The 13,075-nt window shown below is 55.7% G+C and overlaps 1 protein-coding gene across 1 annotated transcript in view; it reads right to left on the reverse strand.

Annotated features, from left to right (window-relative positions):
• Positions 1-12,532, reverse strand: part of LOC122547899 (interferon-inducible GTPase 5-like) — a gene marked incomplete at its 3' end in the record, with an annotated part of 18,345 nt that extends 5,813 nt beyond the window's left edge. Inside the window, exon 1 of the mRNA XM_043686462.1 lies at positions 12,074-12,532. Coding sequence (XP_043542397.1) covers positions 12,074-12,532 — 459 coding nt within the window. The remainder of the gene's footprint in view (positions 1-12,073) is intronic.
• Between the last annotated feature and the right edge of the window lie 543 nt (positions 12,533-13,075).

The following is a 13,075-nucleotide window of genomic DNA, read 5'->3' on the forward strand; positions in this document are numbered from 1 at the left end:
GGGATCACTGACCATTCCCACTCTGGGATTACTGACCATCCCCACTCCAGGATCACTGACAATCCCCACTTCAGGATCACTGACCAACCCCTCTCTGAGATGACTGACCATCCACTCTCCGGGATCACTGACTATCCCCACTCCGGGTTCATTGGCCATCCATGGCCGGGATCACTGACCATTCCTGTTCCAGGATCACTGACCATCCCTGTTCTGGGATCACTGACCATCCCCTCTCTGGGATGACTGACTGTCTTCACACTACTCCGGGATCCCCACACCCTGGGATCACACTGACCTTCCTGCTCTGGGATTACTGACAATCCCCACACCCTGGGATCACTGACCATCCCTGCTCTGGGCTTACTGACAATCCCCACACCCTGGGATCACTGACCATCCCTGCTCTGGGATTACTGACAATCCCCACATCATGGGATCACTGACCATCCCTGCACTGGGATTACTGACAATCCCCACACCCTGGGATCACTGACCATCCCTGCACTGCGATTACTGACAATCCCCACACCCTGGGATCACTGACCATCCCTGCACTGGGATTACTGAGAATCCCCACACTCTGGGATCACTGACCATCCCTGCACTGGGATTACTGACAATCCCCACACTCTTGGATCACTGACCATCCCTGTTCTGGGATTACTGACAATCCCCACACCCTGGGATCACTGACCATCCCTGCTCTGGGATTACTTACAATCCCCACACCCTGGGATCACTGACCATCCCCACTCAGGTTTCAGTGATGATCCCCGCTCCAGGAGCACTGACCATCCTCACTCTGGGATCACTGACCATCCTCTCTTTGGGACCACTGACCATCCACCCTCAGGATCACTGAGTATTCCCGCTCCGGGATCACTGACCATCCCCAATCCAGGTTTGGTGACCATCTTAGTTCCGGGATCACTGACCATCCCCATTCCGGGATCACTGACCATTTATGCTCTGGAATCACTGACCATCCCCATTCCGGGTTCAGCGACCTTCCCCGATCAGGGTCACTTACCATCCCCTCGCCGGGATTAATTACCATCCCCGCTGCGGGTACACTGACCATTCACGCTCTGGGATCACTGACCATCCCCGCTCCGGAATCACTGACCATCCCTGCTCCGGGATCACTAACCATCCCCGCTCCAGGATCACTGAACGTCCCCGTTCCGGGCTCGGTGACCATCCCTGCTCTGGGATCACTGACCATCGTCCCTCTGGGAACACTTGGCATCCCCACTCTGGGATCACTGTCCACCCACGTACCGGGATTACTGCCAATCCCCAATCTGGAATCACTGATTATCCCCGCTCCAGGATGCTGCCCGACCTTCTCTGCTTTTCCAGCACTACTCTATCTAGGATCCCAGATTACTGCCCATCCCAGATCTAGGATCACAACCCATCCCCACTCCGGGATCACTGCCCATCCCCACTCCGGGATCACTGCCCATTACCAATCCAGGATAATTGACCATCCCCACTCCAGCATCACTGACCATCCCCTCTCTGGGATCACTGACCATCCCCACTCCAGCATCACTGCCCATTCCCAATCCGGGATAACTGACCATCCCCACTCCAGCATCACTGACCATCCCCTCTCTGGGATCACTGACCATCCCCACTCCAGCATCACTGACCATCCCCTCTCCGGGATGCTGCCTGACCTACTGTGCTTTTCCATCATCACTCCAGGATCACTGACCATCTCCGCTCTGGAATCACTGACCATCCCCACTCTGGGATCACTGACCATCTACGCTCTGGAATCACTGACCATCCCCACATTGGGATCACTGACCATCTACGCTCTGGAATCACTGACCATCCCCACTCCGGGATCACTGACCATCTACGCTAAGGAATCACTGACCATCCCCATATTGGGATCACTGACCATCTACACTCCGGGATCACTGACCATCCCCACATTGGGATCACTGACCATCCCCACTCCGGGATCACTGACCATCTACGCTCTGGAATCACTGACCATCCCCACATTGGGATCACTGACCATCTACGCTTTGGAATCACTGACCATCCCCACATTGGGATCACTGACCATCTACGCTCTGGAATCACAGACCATCCCCACTCTGGGATCACTGACCATCTACACTCCAGGATCACTGACCATCCCCACATTGGGATCACTGACCATCTACGCTCTGGAATCACAGACCATCCCCACTCCGGGATCACTGACCATCTACGCTAAGGAATCACTGACCATCCCCATATTGGGATCACTGACCATCTACACTCCGGGATCACTGACCATCCCCACATTGGGATCACTGACCATCTACACTCCGGGATCACTGACCAATCCCGCGCTGGGTTCGGCAACCATCCCCGATCAGGGTCACTTACCATCCCCTCGCCGGGGTTAATTACCATCCCCACTGCGGGAACACTGACCATTCCCACTCTGGGATCACTGACCATCCCCACTCGGGGATCACTGGTCATCCCTGCTCCGGGATCACAGAACATCCCCACTCCGGGATCACTGAACTTCCCCACTCCAGGTTCACTGACTATACCTGATCCGGGATCACTAACCATCCCCACTCCAGGATCACTAATACATCCCGCTCAAGGATCACTGACCATCCCTACTCTGGAATCACTGTCCATTCCTTCTCCGGAATCACTGATCATCTCCGCTCTAGGATCACTGCTCATCCCCACTCCGGGTTCACTGACCATCCCCACTCTGGGAAGACTGACCAGCCACCCTCCGTGATCACAGTCAATCCCCACTCCAGGATCACTGAGCATTCCCACTCTGGGATCACTGACCATACCCACTCTGGGATCACTGACCATCCCTGCTCTAGGATTACTGACAATCCCCACACTCTGGGTTCACTGACCATCCACCATCTGGATCACTGACCATCCACCATCCTGATCACTGACTATCCCCACTCTGGGTTCGGTGACCATCCCCGCTGCGGGATCACTGACCATCCCCACTCCAGGATTACTGACTATCCCCTCCCTGGGATGACTGACTGTCTTCACACTATTCTGGAATCACAGACCTTCCCTGCTCCGAATCACCGACCATCCACGCTCCAGACTCGGTGACATCTCCCCGCTCAAGGATCACTGACTATCCCTTCTCCGGGATCACTGACCACCTCCACTTGGGATCACTGACTATCCCCACTCCGGTATCACTGGTCATTCCTGCTCCGGGATCACTGATCATCCCCACTCTGGGATCACTGACCAACACTGCTCCGGAATCACTGACCATCCCGGCTCCGGGATCACTGACCATCCCGGCTCCATGATCACTGAACATCCCCATTCCAGGATCACTGAATATACCTGCTCCGGAATCACTGACCATCCCCACTCCGGGATGACTGACCTTCCCCACTCTGGTATCACTAACCATTCCTGCTCAAGGCTCACTGACTATCCCCATTGCAGGATGACTGACCATCCTTACTTTGGAATCACTGACCATTCTTACTCCAGGATCACTGATCATCCCCGCTCTATGATCACTCACCATCCCCACTCTGAGATCATTGACCATCCCCACTCTGGGATTACTGACTATTCCCACTGAGGGATCACTGACCATCCCCATTCTGGGTTTGGTGACCATCCCAGTTCCGGGATCACTGACCATCCCCACTCCAGGATAACTGACCATCCACACGCAAGGACCACTGACCATCCCCACTCCAGAATCACTGACCATTCCCACTCCAGGTTCATTGACCATCCCCGACTGGAGTCACTGACCATCCCCGCTACGGAATCAATTACCATCCCCACTCTGGGATCAATTACCATCCCCACTCCGGGATCGCTGACCATTCCTGCTCCGGGATCACGGATCATCCCCACTCTGGGCTCGGTGACCATCCCCACTCCGGGATCACTGACCATCCACACTCCGGGATCACTGACCATCCCACTTCGGTGTCACATACCATTCCACCCTGGGAACACTGACTTTCCCCCCTCCGGGATCACTGACCATCCCTACTCCAGGATCATTGACCATCCCCTCTCTGGGATGACTGACTGTCACTACTCTACTCCGGGAACACAGACCATCACCATTCCGGGCTTGGTAACCATCCCCATTGCAGGATCATTGACCAACCCCGCTCAGAGAACATGGACCAACCCAACCCCGGGATCATTGACCATCCCCACTCTGGGATCACTGACCATCCCCGCTCTGGGATCACTGATCATCCCAACTCCAGGATCACTGACCAATCCAACTCTGGGCTCGGTGGCCATCCTGGTTGGGGATCACTGATCATCCTCACTCTGGGCTCAGTGACCATCCCCGCTCCGGGATCACTGACTCTACCCGCTACGGGATCACTGACCATCCCCATTCCTGGTTCAGTGACCATCCCCGATTGGAGTGACTTACCATCCCCTCACCGGGATCAATTACCATCCCCACTCCAGGATCACTGACCATTCCCACTCTGGGATCACTGCCCATCCCCACTCCAGGATCACTGACCATCCCCACTCCAGGATCACCGACCATCACCACTCCAGGATCACCGACCATCACCACTCCAGGATCACTAACTATCCCCACTCCGGGATCACTGACCATCACCACTCTAGGATTACTGACTATTCCCACTCCGGGCTCACTGACCATCCCTACTGTGGGATTACTGACTATTCCTGCTCAGGGATCACTGACCATCCCCACTCCGGGATCACTGACCATCTCCACTCTGGGATCACTGTCCATCCCTACTCCAGGATCACTGACTATCCCCACTCCAGGATCACTGACCATCCCCCCTCCAGGATAACTGACCATCCACGTGTAAGGACCACTGACCATCCCCACTCTCGGATCACTGTCCATCCCCACTCTGGGATCACTGACCATCCTCACTCCGGGATCACTGACTATCCCCGCTCCAGGATAACTGACCATCCCCACTCTGGGACCACTGACTATCCCCGCACCAGGATCACTGATCATCCCCACTCCAGGATCACTGACCATCCACACGCAAGGACCACTGACCATCCCTATTCCAGAATCACTGACCATCCCCACTCTGGGACCACTGACCATCCCCGCACCAGGATCACTGATCATCCCCACTCCAGGATAACTGACCATCCACGCGTAAGGACCACTGACCATCCCCACTCTGGGATCACTGTCCTTCCCCACTCTGGGATCACTGACCATCCCCTCTCCGGGATCACTTAGCATCCCCGCACCAGGATAACTGACCATCCACACGCAAGGACCACTGACCATCCCTATTCTGGAATCACTGACCATTCCCACTCCGGGATCACTGACCATCCCCACTCTGAGATTACTGACTATTCCCACTCAGGGATCACTGACCATCCCCACTCTGGGATCACTGACCATCCCGTTCTGGAATCACTGACCATCCCCACTCTGGGATCACTGACCATCCTCACTCAGGGTTCGGCGACCATCCCCGATCAGGGTCACTTACCATCCCCTCGCCGGGATTAATTACCATCCCCGCTGCGGGAACACTGACCATTCCCACTCTGGGATCACTGACCATCCCCACTCCGGGAAGACAGACCAGTCACCCTCCGTGATCACAGACAATCCCCACTCCAGGATCACTGACCATTCCCACTCTGGGTTCACTGACCATTCCTGCTCTGGGATTACTGACAATCCCCACACTCTGGGATCACTGACCATCTCCACTCTGGGATCACTGACCATACCCACTCTGGGATCACTGACTGTCTTCACACTACTCCGGGATCACTGATCATCCCCACTCCAGGATCACTGGTCATCCCCGCTCCGGGATCACTGAACATCCCGACTCTGGGATCACTGAACATCCCCAATCTGCAATCGCTGACTATACCTGCTCCACGATCACTGACTATACCTGCTCCGGGATAACTAACCATCCCCACTCTGGGATCACTAACCATTCCCGCTCAAGAATCACTGACCATCCCCATTTCAGATCGACTGGCCATCCCTACTCCGGAATCTCCGACCATTCCTACTCCGGAACCACTGACCATCCCCACTCCAGGATGACTGACTATTCCCACTCTGGGATCACTAACCATTACAGCTCAAGGCTCACTGACCATCCCCATTGCAGGATGACTGACCATCCTTACTTCGGAATCACTGACCATTCCTACTCCAGGATCACTGACTATCCCCGCTCTAGGATCACTCACCATCCCCACTCTGAGATCGTTGACCATTCCCCCCCTTGGATTACTGACTATTCCCACTCAGGGATCACTGACCATCCCCACTCCAGGATGACTGACCATCCACGCGCAAGGACCACTGACCATCCCTACTCAAGGATCACTGACCATCCCTACTCTAGGATCACTGACTTTCCCTGCTCCGGGATCACGGACCATCCCCACTCTGGGATCACTGACCATCCCCAATCCGGGCTTGGTGACCATTCCGCTTCGGGGTCACATACCATTCCACTCTGGGATCACTATCCCCGCTCCAGGATCACTGACTATCCCCACTCCAGGATCACTGACCATCCCCACACCAGGATCACTGACCATCCACGCGCATGGACCACTGAGCATCCCTACTCTGGGATCACTGACCATCCCCACTCTGGGATCACTGACCATCCCCGCTCCAGGATAACTGACCATCCCCACTCTGGGACTACTGACCATCCCCGCACCAGGATCACTGACCATCCCCACTCCAGGATCACTGACCATCCACACGCAAGGACCACTGACCATCCCCACTCCGGAAACACTGACCATCTCCACTCCAGGTTCGTTGACCATCCCCGATCGGAGTCACTGACCATCCCCACTCCGGGTCAATTTCCATCCCCACTCTGGGATAACGGATCATCCCCACTCCGGGCTCGGTGACCATCCAAACTCCGGGATCACTGACCATCCACACTCCGGGATCACTGACCATCCCGCTTCGGTGTCACATACCATTCCACCCTGGGAACACTGACTTTCCCCGCTCCGGGATCACTGATCATCCCTACTCTAGGATCACTGACTATCCCCACTCCGGGATCACTGACCATCACCACTCTAGGATTACTGACTATTCCCACTCCGGGATCACTGACCATCCCTACTGTGGGATTACTGACTATTCCTGCTCAGGGATCACTGACCATCCCCACTCCGGGATCACTGACCATCTCCACTCTGGGATCACTGTCCACGGGATCACTGACCATCTCCACTCTGGGATCACTGTCCATTCCCATTTCAGATCGACTGGCCATCCCTACTCCGGAATCTCCGACCATTCCTACTCCGGAACCACTGACCATCCCCACTCCAGGATGACTGGATCACTGTCCATCCCTACTCCAGGATCACTGACTATCCCCTCTCTGGGATGACTGACTGTCACTACTCTACTCCGGGAACACAGACCATCACCATTCCGGGCTTGGTAACCATCCCCATTGCAGGATCATTGACCATCCCCGCTCAGAGAACATGGACCAACCCAACCCCGGAATCATTGACCATCCCCACTCCGGGATCATTGACCATCCCCACTCCGGGATCACTGACCATCCCCGCTCCGGGATCACTGATCATCCCCACTCTGGGATCACTGACCAATCCCACTCTGGGCTCGGTGGCCATCCTGTCGGGGATCACTGATCATCCCCACTCTGGGCTCAGTGACCATCCCCGCTCCGGGATCACTGACTTTACCCGCTACGGGATCACTGACCATCCCCATTCCAGGTTCGGTGACCATCCCCGATTGGGGTCACTTACCATCCCCTCACTGGGATCAATTACCATCCCCACTGTGGGATCACTGATCATTCCCACTCTGGGATCACTGCCCATCCCCATTCCAGGATCACTGACCATTCCCACTATGCGATGCTGCCTGACCTGCTGTGTTTTTCCAGCACCACTCTAACCTAGACTCCGGGGTTACTGCCAATCCCAGATCCAGGACCACTGACCAGCCACACTCTGGGATCACTGACCATCCCGGCTCCGGGATCACTGAACATCTCCACTACAGTATCACTAACTATACCTGCTCCGGGAAAACTGACCATCTATGCTCTGGAATTACTGAACATCCCCACTCCGGGATCACAGACTATTCCTGCTCCAGGATCACTGACCGTTCCCACTCCGGGTTCGGTGACCATCCCGTTTCCAGGATCACTGACCATCCCCACTCCAGGATAACTGACCATCCCCTCTCTGGGATGACTGACTGTCTTCACACTATTCCGGGATCACAGATCTTCCCTGCTCCGAATCACCAACCATCACCTCTCCAGACTCGGTGCCATCTCCCTGCTCCAGGATCACTGACTATCCCTGCTCCGGGCTCACTGACCATCTCCACTCTGGGATCACTGACCATCCCCACTCTGTAGTGACTGATCATCCCCCTCTCCGGGATCACTGACCATCCCGTCTCAGGGATCACTGGTCATCCCTGCTCCGGGATCACTGACCATCCCCGCTTCAGGAAGTTGCCTGACCAACTGTGCTTTTCCAGCACCACTCTAATCTAGACTCCTGGATTATTGAAATTCCCAGATCCGGGATCACTGACCATTCCCACTCCGGGCTTGGTGGCCTTTCCCCTCCAGGATCACTGACCATCCCCACTCCAGGATCACTGACCATCTATGCTCTGGAATTACTGACCATCCCCACTCTGGGATCACAGACTATTCCTGCTCCAGGATCACTGACCATTCCCACTCTGGTTCGGTGACCATCCTGTTTCTGGGATCTCTGACCAACTCCACTCCAGGATCACTGACCATCCCCACTCCAAGATCACTAACCATCCCTGTTCCGGGATCACTGACCATCCCCACTCAGGGATGACTGACTGTCTTCACACTACTCTGGGATCATAGACCTTCCCTGCTCCGAATCACTGACCATCCACGCTCCAGACTTGGTGACATCTCCCTGCTCCAGGATCACTGACTATCCCTGCTTCAGGCTCACTGAACATCTCCACTATTGGATCACTGACCATCCCCACCTCGTGATGACTGATCATCCCCACTCCGGGATCATTGACCATCCCGACTCCGGGATCACTGGTCATCCCTGCTCCGGGATCACTGACCATCCCTACTTCAGGATGTTGCCTGACCTACTGTGCTTTTCCAGCACCACTCTAATCCAGACTCCGGGATTATTCAAAATCCCAGATCCGGGATCACTGACCATTCCCACTCCGCGCTTGGTGACCACCCTCCTCTGGGATCAGTGACCATCACCACTCCCGGATCACTGACTATCCCTGCTCCAGGCTCGGTGACTATCCCCGTAATATCACTGACCATTCCCGCTCTGGTATCACTAACCGTGCCCACTCAAGGATCAGTGACCATCCCAACTGTGGGATCACTTAGCATCCCCACTCTGGGATCACTGTAATTCCGCACTCCGGGATAACTGCCAATCCCCAATATGGAACCACTGATTATTCCGGATCCGGGATCATTGACCATCCCCGCTCTGGGATCACTGACCATCCCTGCTCTGGAATCACTGACAATCCCCACACTCTGGGATCACTGACCAACCCCACTCTGGGATCACTGACCAACCCCTCTCTGGGATGACTGACTGTCTTCACACTACTCCGAATCACCGACCATTCACGTTCCAGACTCGGTGACATCTCCCCACTCCAGGATCACTGACTATCCCTGCTCCGCGATCACTGACCATCTCCACATGGGATCACTGACCATCCCCACTCCAGGATGACTGATCATCCCCACTCCAGGATCACTGACCATCCCCACTCCGGGATCACTGACCATCCCCACTCCGGGATCACTGACTATTCCCGCTCAGAGATCACTGACCATCCCCACTCTGGGGTTACTGACTATTCCCGCTCAGGGATCATTGACCATCCCCACTCTGGGATTACTGACCATCCCCACTCTGGAATCACTGACCATCCCCATTCCGGGATCACTGACCATTCAGGCTCTGGGATCACTGACCATCCCCGCTCCGGGTTTGGCGACCATCCCCGATCAGGGTCACTTACCATCCTCTTGCCGGAATTAATTATCATCCCCGCTGCGGGAACACTGACCATTCCGATCCAGGATTACTGACCATCCCCTGACATCTCCCTGCTCTGGGATCACAGGTCATCCCTGCTCCGGGATCACTGACTATCCCCACTCCAGTATCACTGACCAGCACTGCTCCGGGATCACTGACTATCCCCACACCGGGATCACTGACCATCCCCACTCCGGGATAACTGACCAACACTGCTCCCGAATCACTGACCATCCCGGCTCCAGGATCACTGAACATCCCGGCTCCAGGATCACTGAACATCTCCATTCCAGGATCATTGATTATAACTGCTCCGAGATCACTGACTATCCCCACTCTGGGTTCGGTAACCATCCCCGCTGCGGGATCACTGACCATCTCCACTCCAGGATTACTGACCATTCCTATTGTAGAATGACTGACCATCCTTACTCCAGAATCACTGACCATCCCCGCTCTAGGATCACTCACTATCCCCACTGTGAGATCGTTGACCATCCCCACTCTGGGATTACTGACTATTCCCGCTCAGGGATCACTGACTATCCCCACTCTGGGATCAATTACTAGCCCTACTCCAGGATAATTGACCATCCACGTGAAAGAACCACCGACCATCCCCACTCCAGGATCACTGACCAACCCCACTCCGGGATCAATTACTAGCCCCACTCCAGGATCACTGAACATCCCTATTCTGGGATCACTGACTCTCCCTGCTCTGGGATCACTGACCATCCACACTCCGGGCTTGGTGACCATCCTGTTTCGGGATCACATACCATCCCCACTCTGGATCACTGACTATCCCCACTCCAGGATAACTGACCATCCATGCTCTGGAATCACTGACCATCCCCACTCCAGGCTCAGTGACCATCCCTGCTCCGGGATTACTGACCATTCCTGCTCCGGGATCACTGACCACCTCCACTCCAGGATCACTGACCATTCCCACTATGCGATGCTGCCTGACCTGCTGTGTTTTTCCAGCACCACTCTAACCTAGACTCCGGGGTTACTGCCAATCCCAGATCCAGGACCACTGACCAGCCACACTCTGGGATCACTGACCATCCCGGCTCCGGGATCACTGAACATCCCCACTCCGGGATCACAGACTATTCCTGCTCCAGGATCACTGACCATTCCCACTCTGGGTTCGGTGACCATCCTGTTTCGGGATCACATACCATCCCCACTCTGGATCACTGACTATCCCCACACTGAGCATCCCGGCTCCAGGATCACTGAGCATCCCCACTCCGGGATCACTGACCACCTCCACTCCGGGATCACTGACCATCTATGCTCCAGGCTCAGTGACTATCCCTACTCCGGGATCACTGACCATCCCCGCTCCGGGATCAGTGACTATCCCTGTACCAGGATCACTGACCATTTCCAATCCAGGCTCGGTGACCATCCTCACTCTGGGATCACTGACCCTCTCCGCTCCGGGCTTGGTGCCCATCCCTGCTCCGGGATCACTGACCATCGCCCCTCCGGGATTACTAACCATCCCCACTCTGGAATCACTGACCATCCCCACTGTGTGATCACTGACCATTCCCACTCTGGGATCTCAGACCCTCCCCGCTCCGGGATCACGGACCATCCCCACTCCAGGATCACTGAGCATCCCCTCACTGGGATCACGGACCATCCCTGCTCTGGGATCACTGACCATCCCCTCACTGGGATCACGGACCATTCCAACTCTGGAGTCGGTGACCATCCCAAATCTGGAATCACTGACCATCCCCGCTGTGGGATCACTGACCATCCTCACTGCGGGATCACTGAGCAGCCCCACTGCGGGATTACTAACCATCCCCACTCCAGGATCACTGACCATCCCCTCACTGGGATCACGAACCATCCCCAATCTGGGATCACTGACCATCCCCACTGTGTGATCACTGACCATTCCCACTGTGTGATCACTGACCATTCCCACTCTGGGATCCCAGACCATCCCCGCTCCGGGATCACGGACCATCCCCGCTCCGGGATCACTGAGCATCCCCTCACTGGGATCACGGACCATCCCTGCTCTGGGATCACTGACCATCCCCTCACTGGGATCACGGACCATTCCAACTCTGGAGTCGGTGACCATCCCAAATCTGGAATCACTGACCATCCCCGCTCTGGGATCACTGACCATCCTCACTGTGGGATCACTGAGCAGCCCCACTGCGGGATTACTAACCATCCCCACTCCAGGATCATTGATCATCCGTGCTCCTGGATTACGGCCAATCCCCGCTCCAGGATCGCTGACCGTCCATGCTCCAATCTTGGTGACTATCCCCGCTGCGGAATCACTGACCATCCCCACTGAGGGATCACTGAGCATCCCGGCTCCAGGATCACTGAGCATCCCCACTCCGGGATCACTGACCATCCCCACTCTGGGATCACTGACCATCCCCTCGCCGGGATCACTGACCATCCCTAATCCGGGATCACTGACCATCCCCACTCTGGGTTCAGTGACCATCCCCACACCAGGATGACTGACCATCCTTGCCCCGGGATCACTGACCATCCCCACTCTGGGTTCAGTGACCATCCCCACACCAGGATGACTGACCGTTCCCACTCTGGGATCACTGACTATCCCCATTCCGAGCTTGATGACCATCCTCACTCCAGGATGAGTGACCATTCCCACTCCAGGTTCGGTGACCATCCCCATTCGGGGTCACTGACCATTCCCGTCGCTGAGATCAATTACCATCCTCACTCTGGGATCACTGACCATTCCCACTCTGGGATCACTGATTATCACCGCTCCGAGATCACTGACCATCCCCTCTCTGGGATGACTGACTGTCACCACTCTACTCTGAGATGACTGACCATCCTCACTCCAGGCTCGGTAACCATCCCCACAGCTGGAACATTGACCATCCCCACCCCGGGATCACTGTGCATCCCTGCTCCA

The sequence above is a fragment of the Chiloscyllium plagiosum genome, unplaced genomic scaffold (assembly GCF_004010195.1).
Source record: "Chiloscyllium plagiosum isolate BGI_BamShark_2017 unplaced genomic scaffold, ASM401019v2 scaf_6794, whole genome shotgun sequence".
Classification (NCBI taxonomy): Eukaryota; Metazoa; Chordata; class Chondrichthyes; order Orectolobiformes; family Hemiscylliidae; genus Chiloscyllium; species Chiloscyllium plagiosum.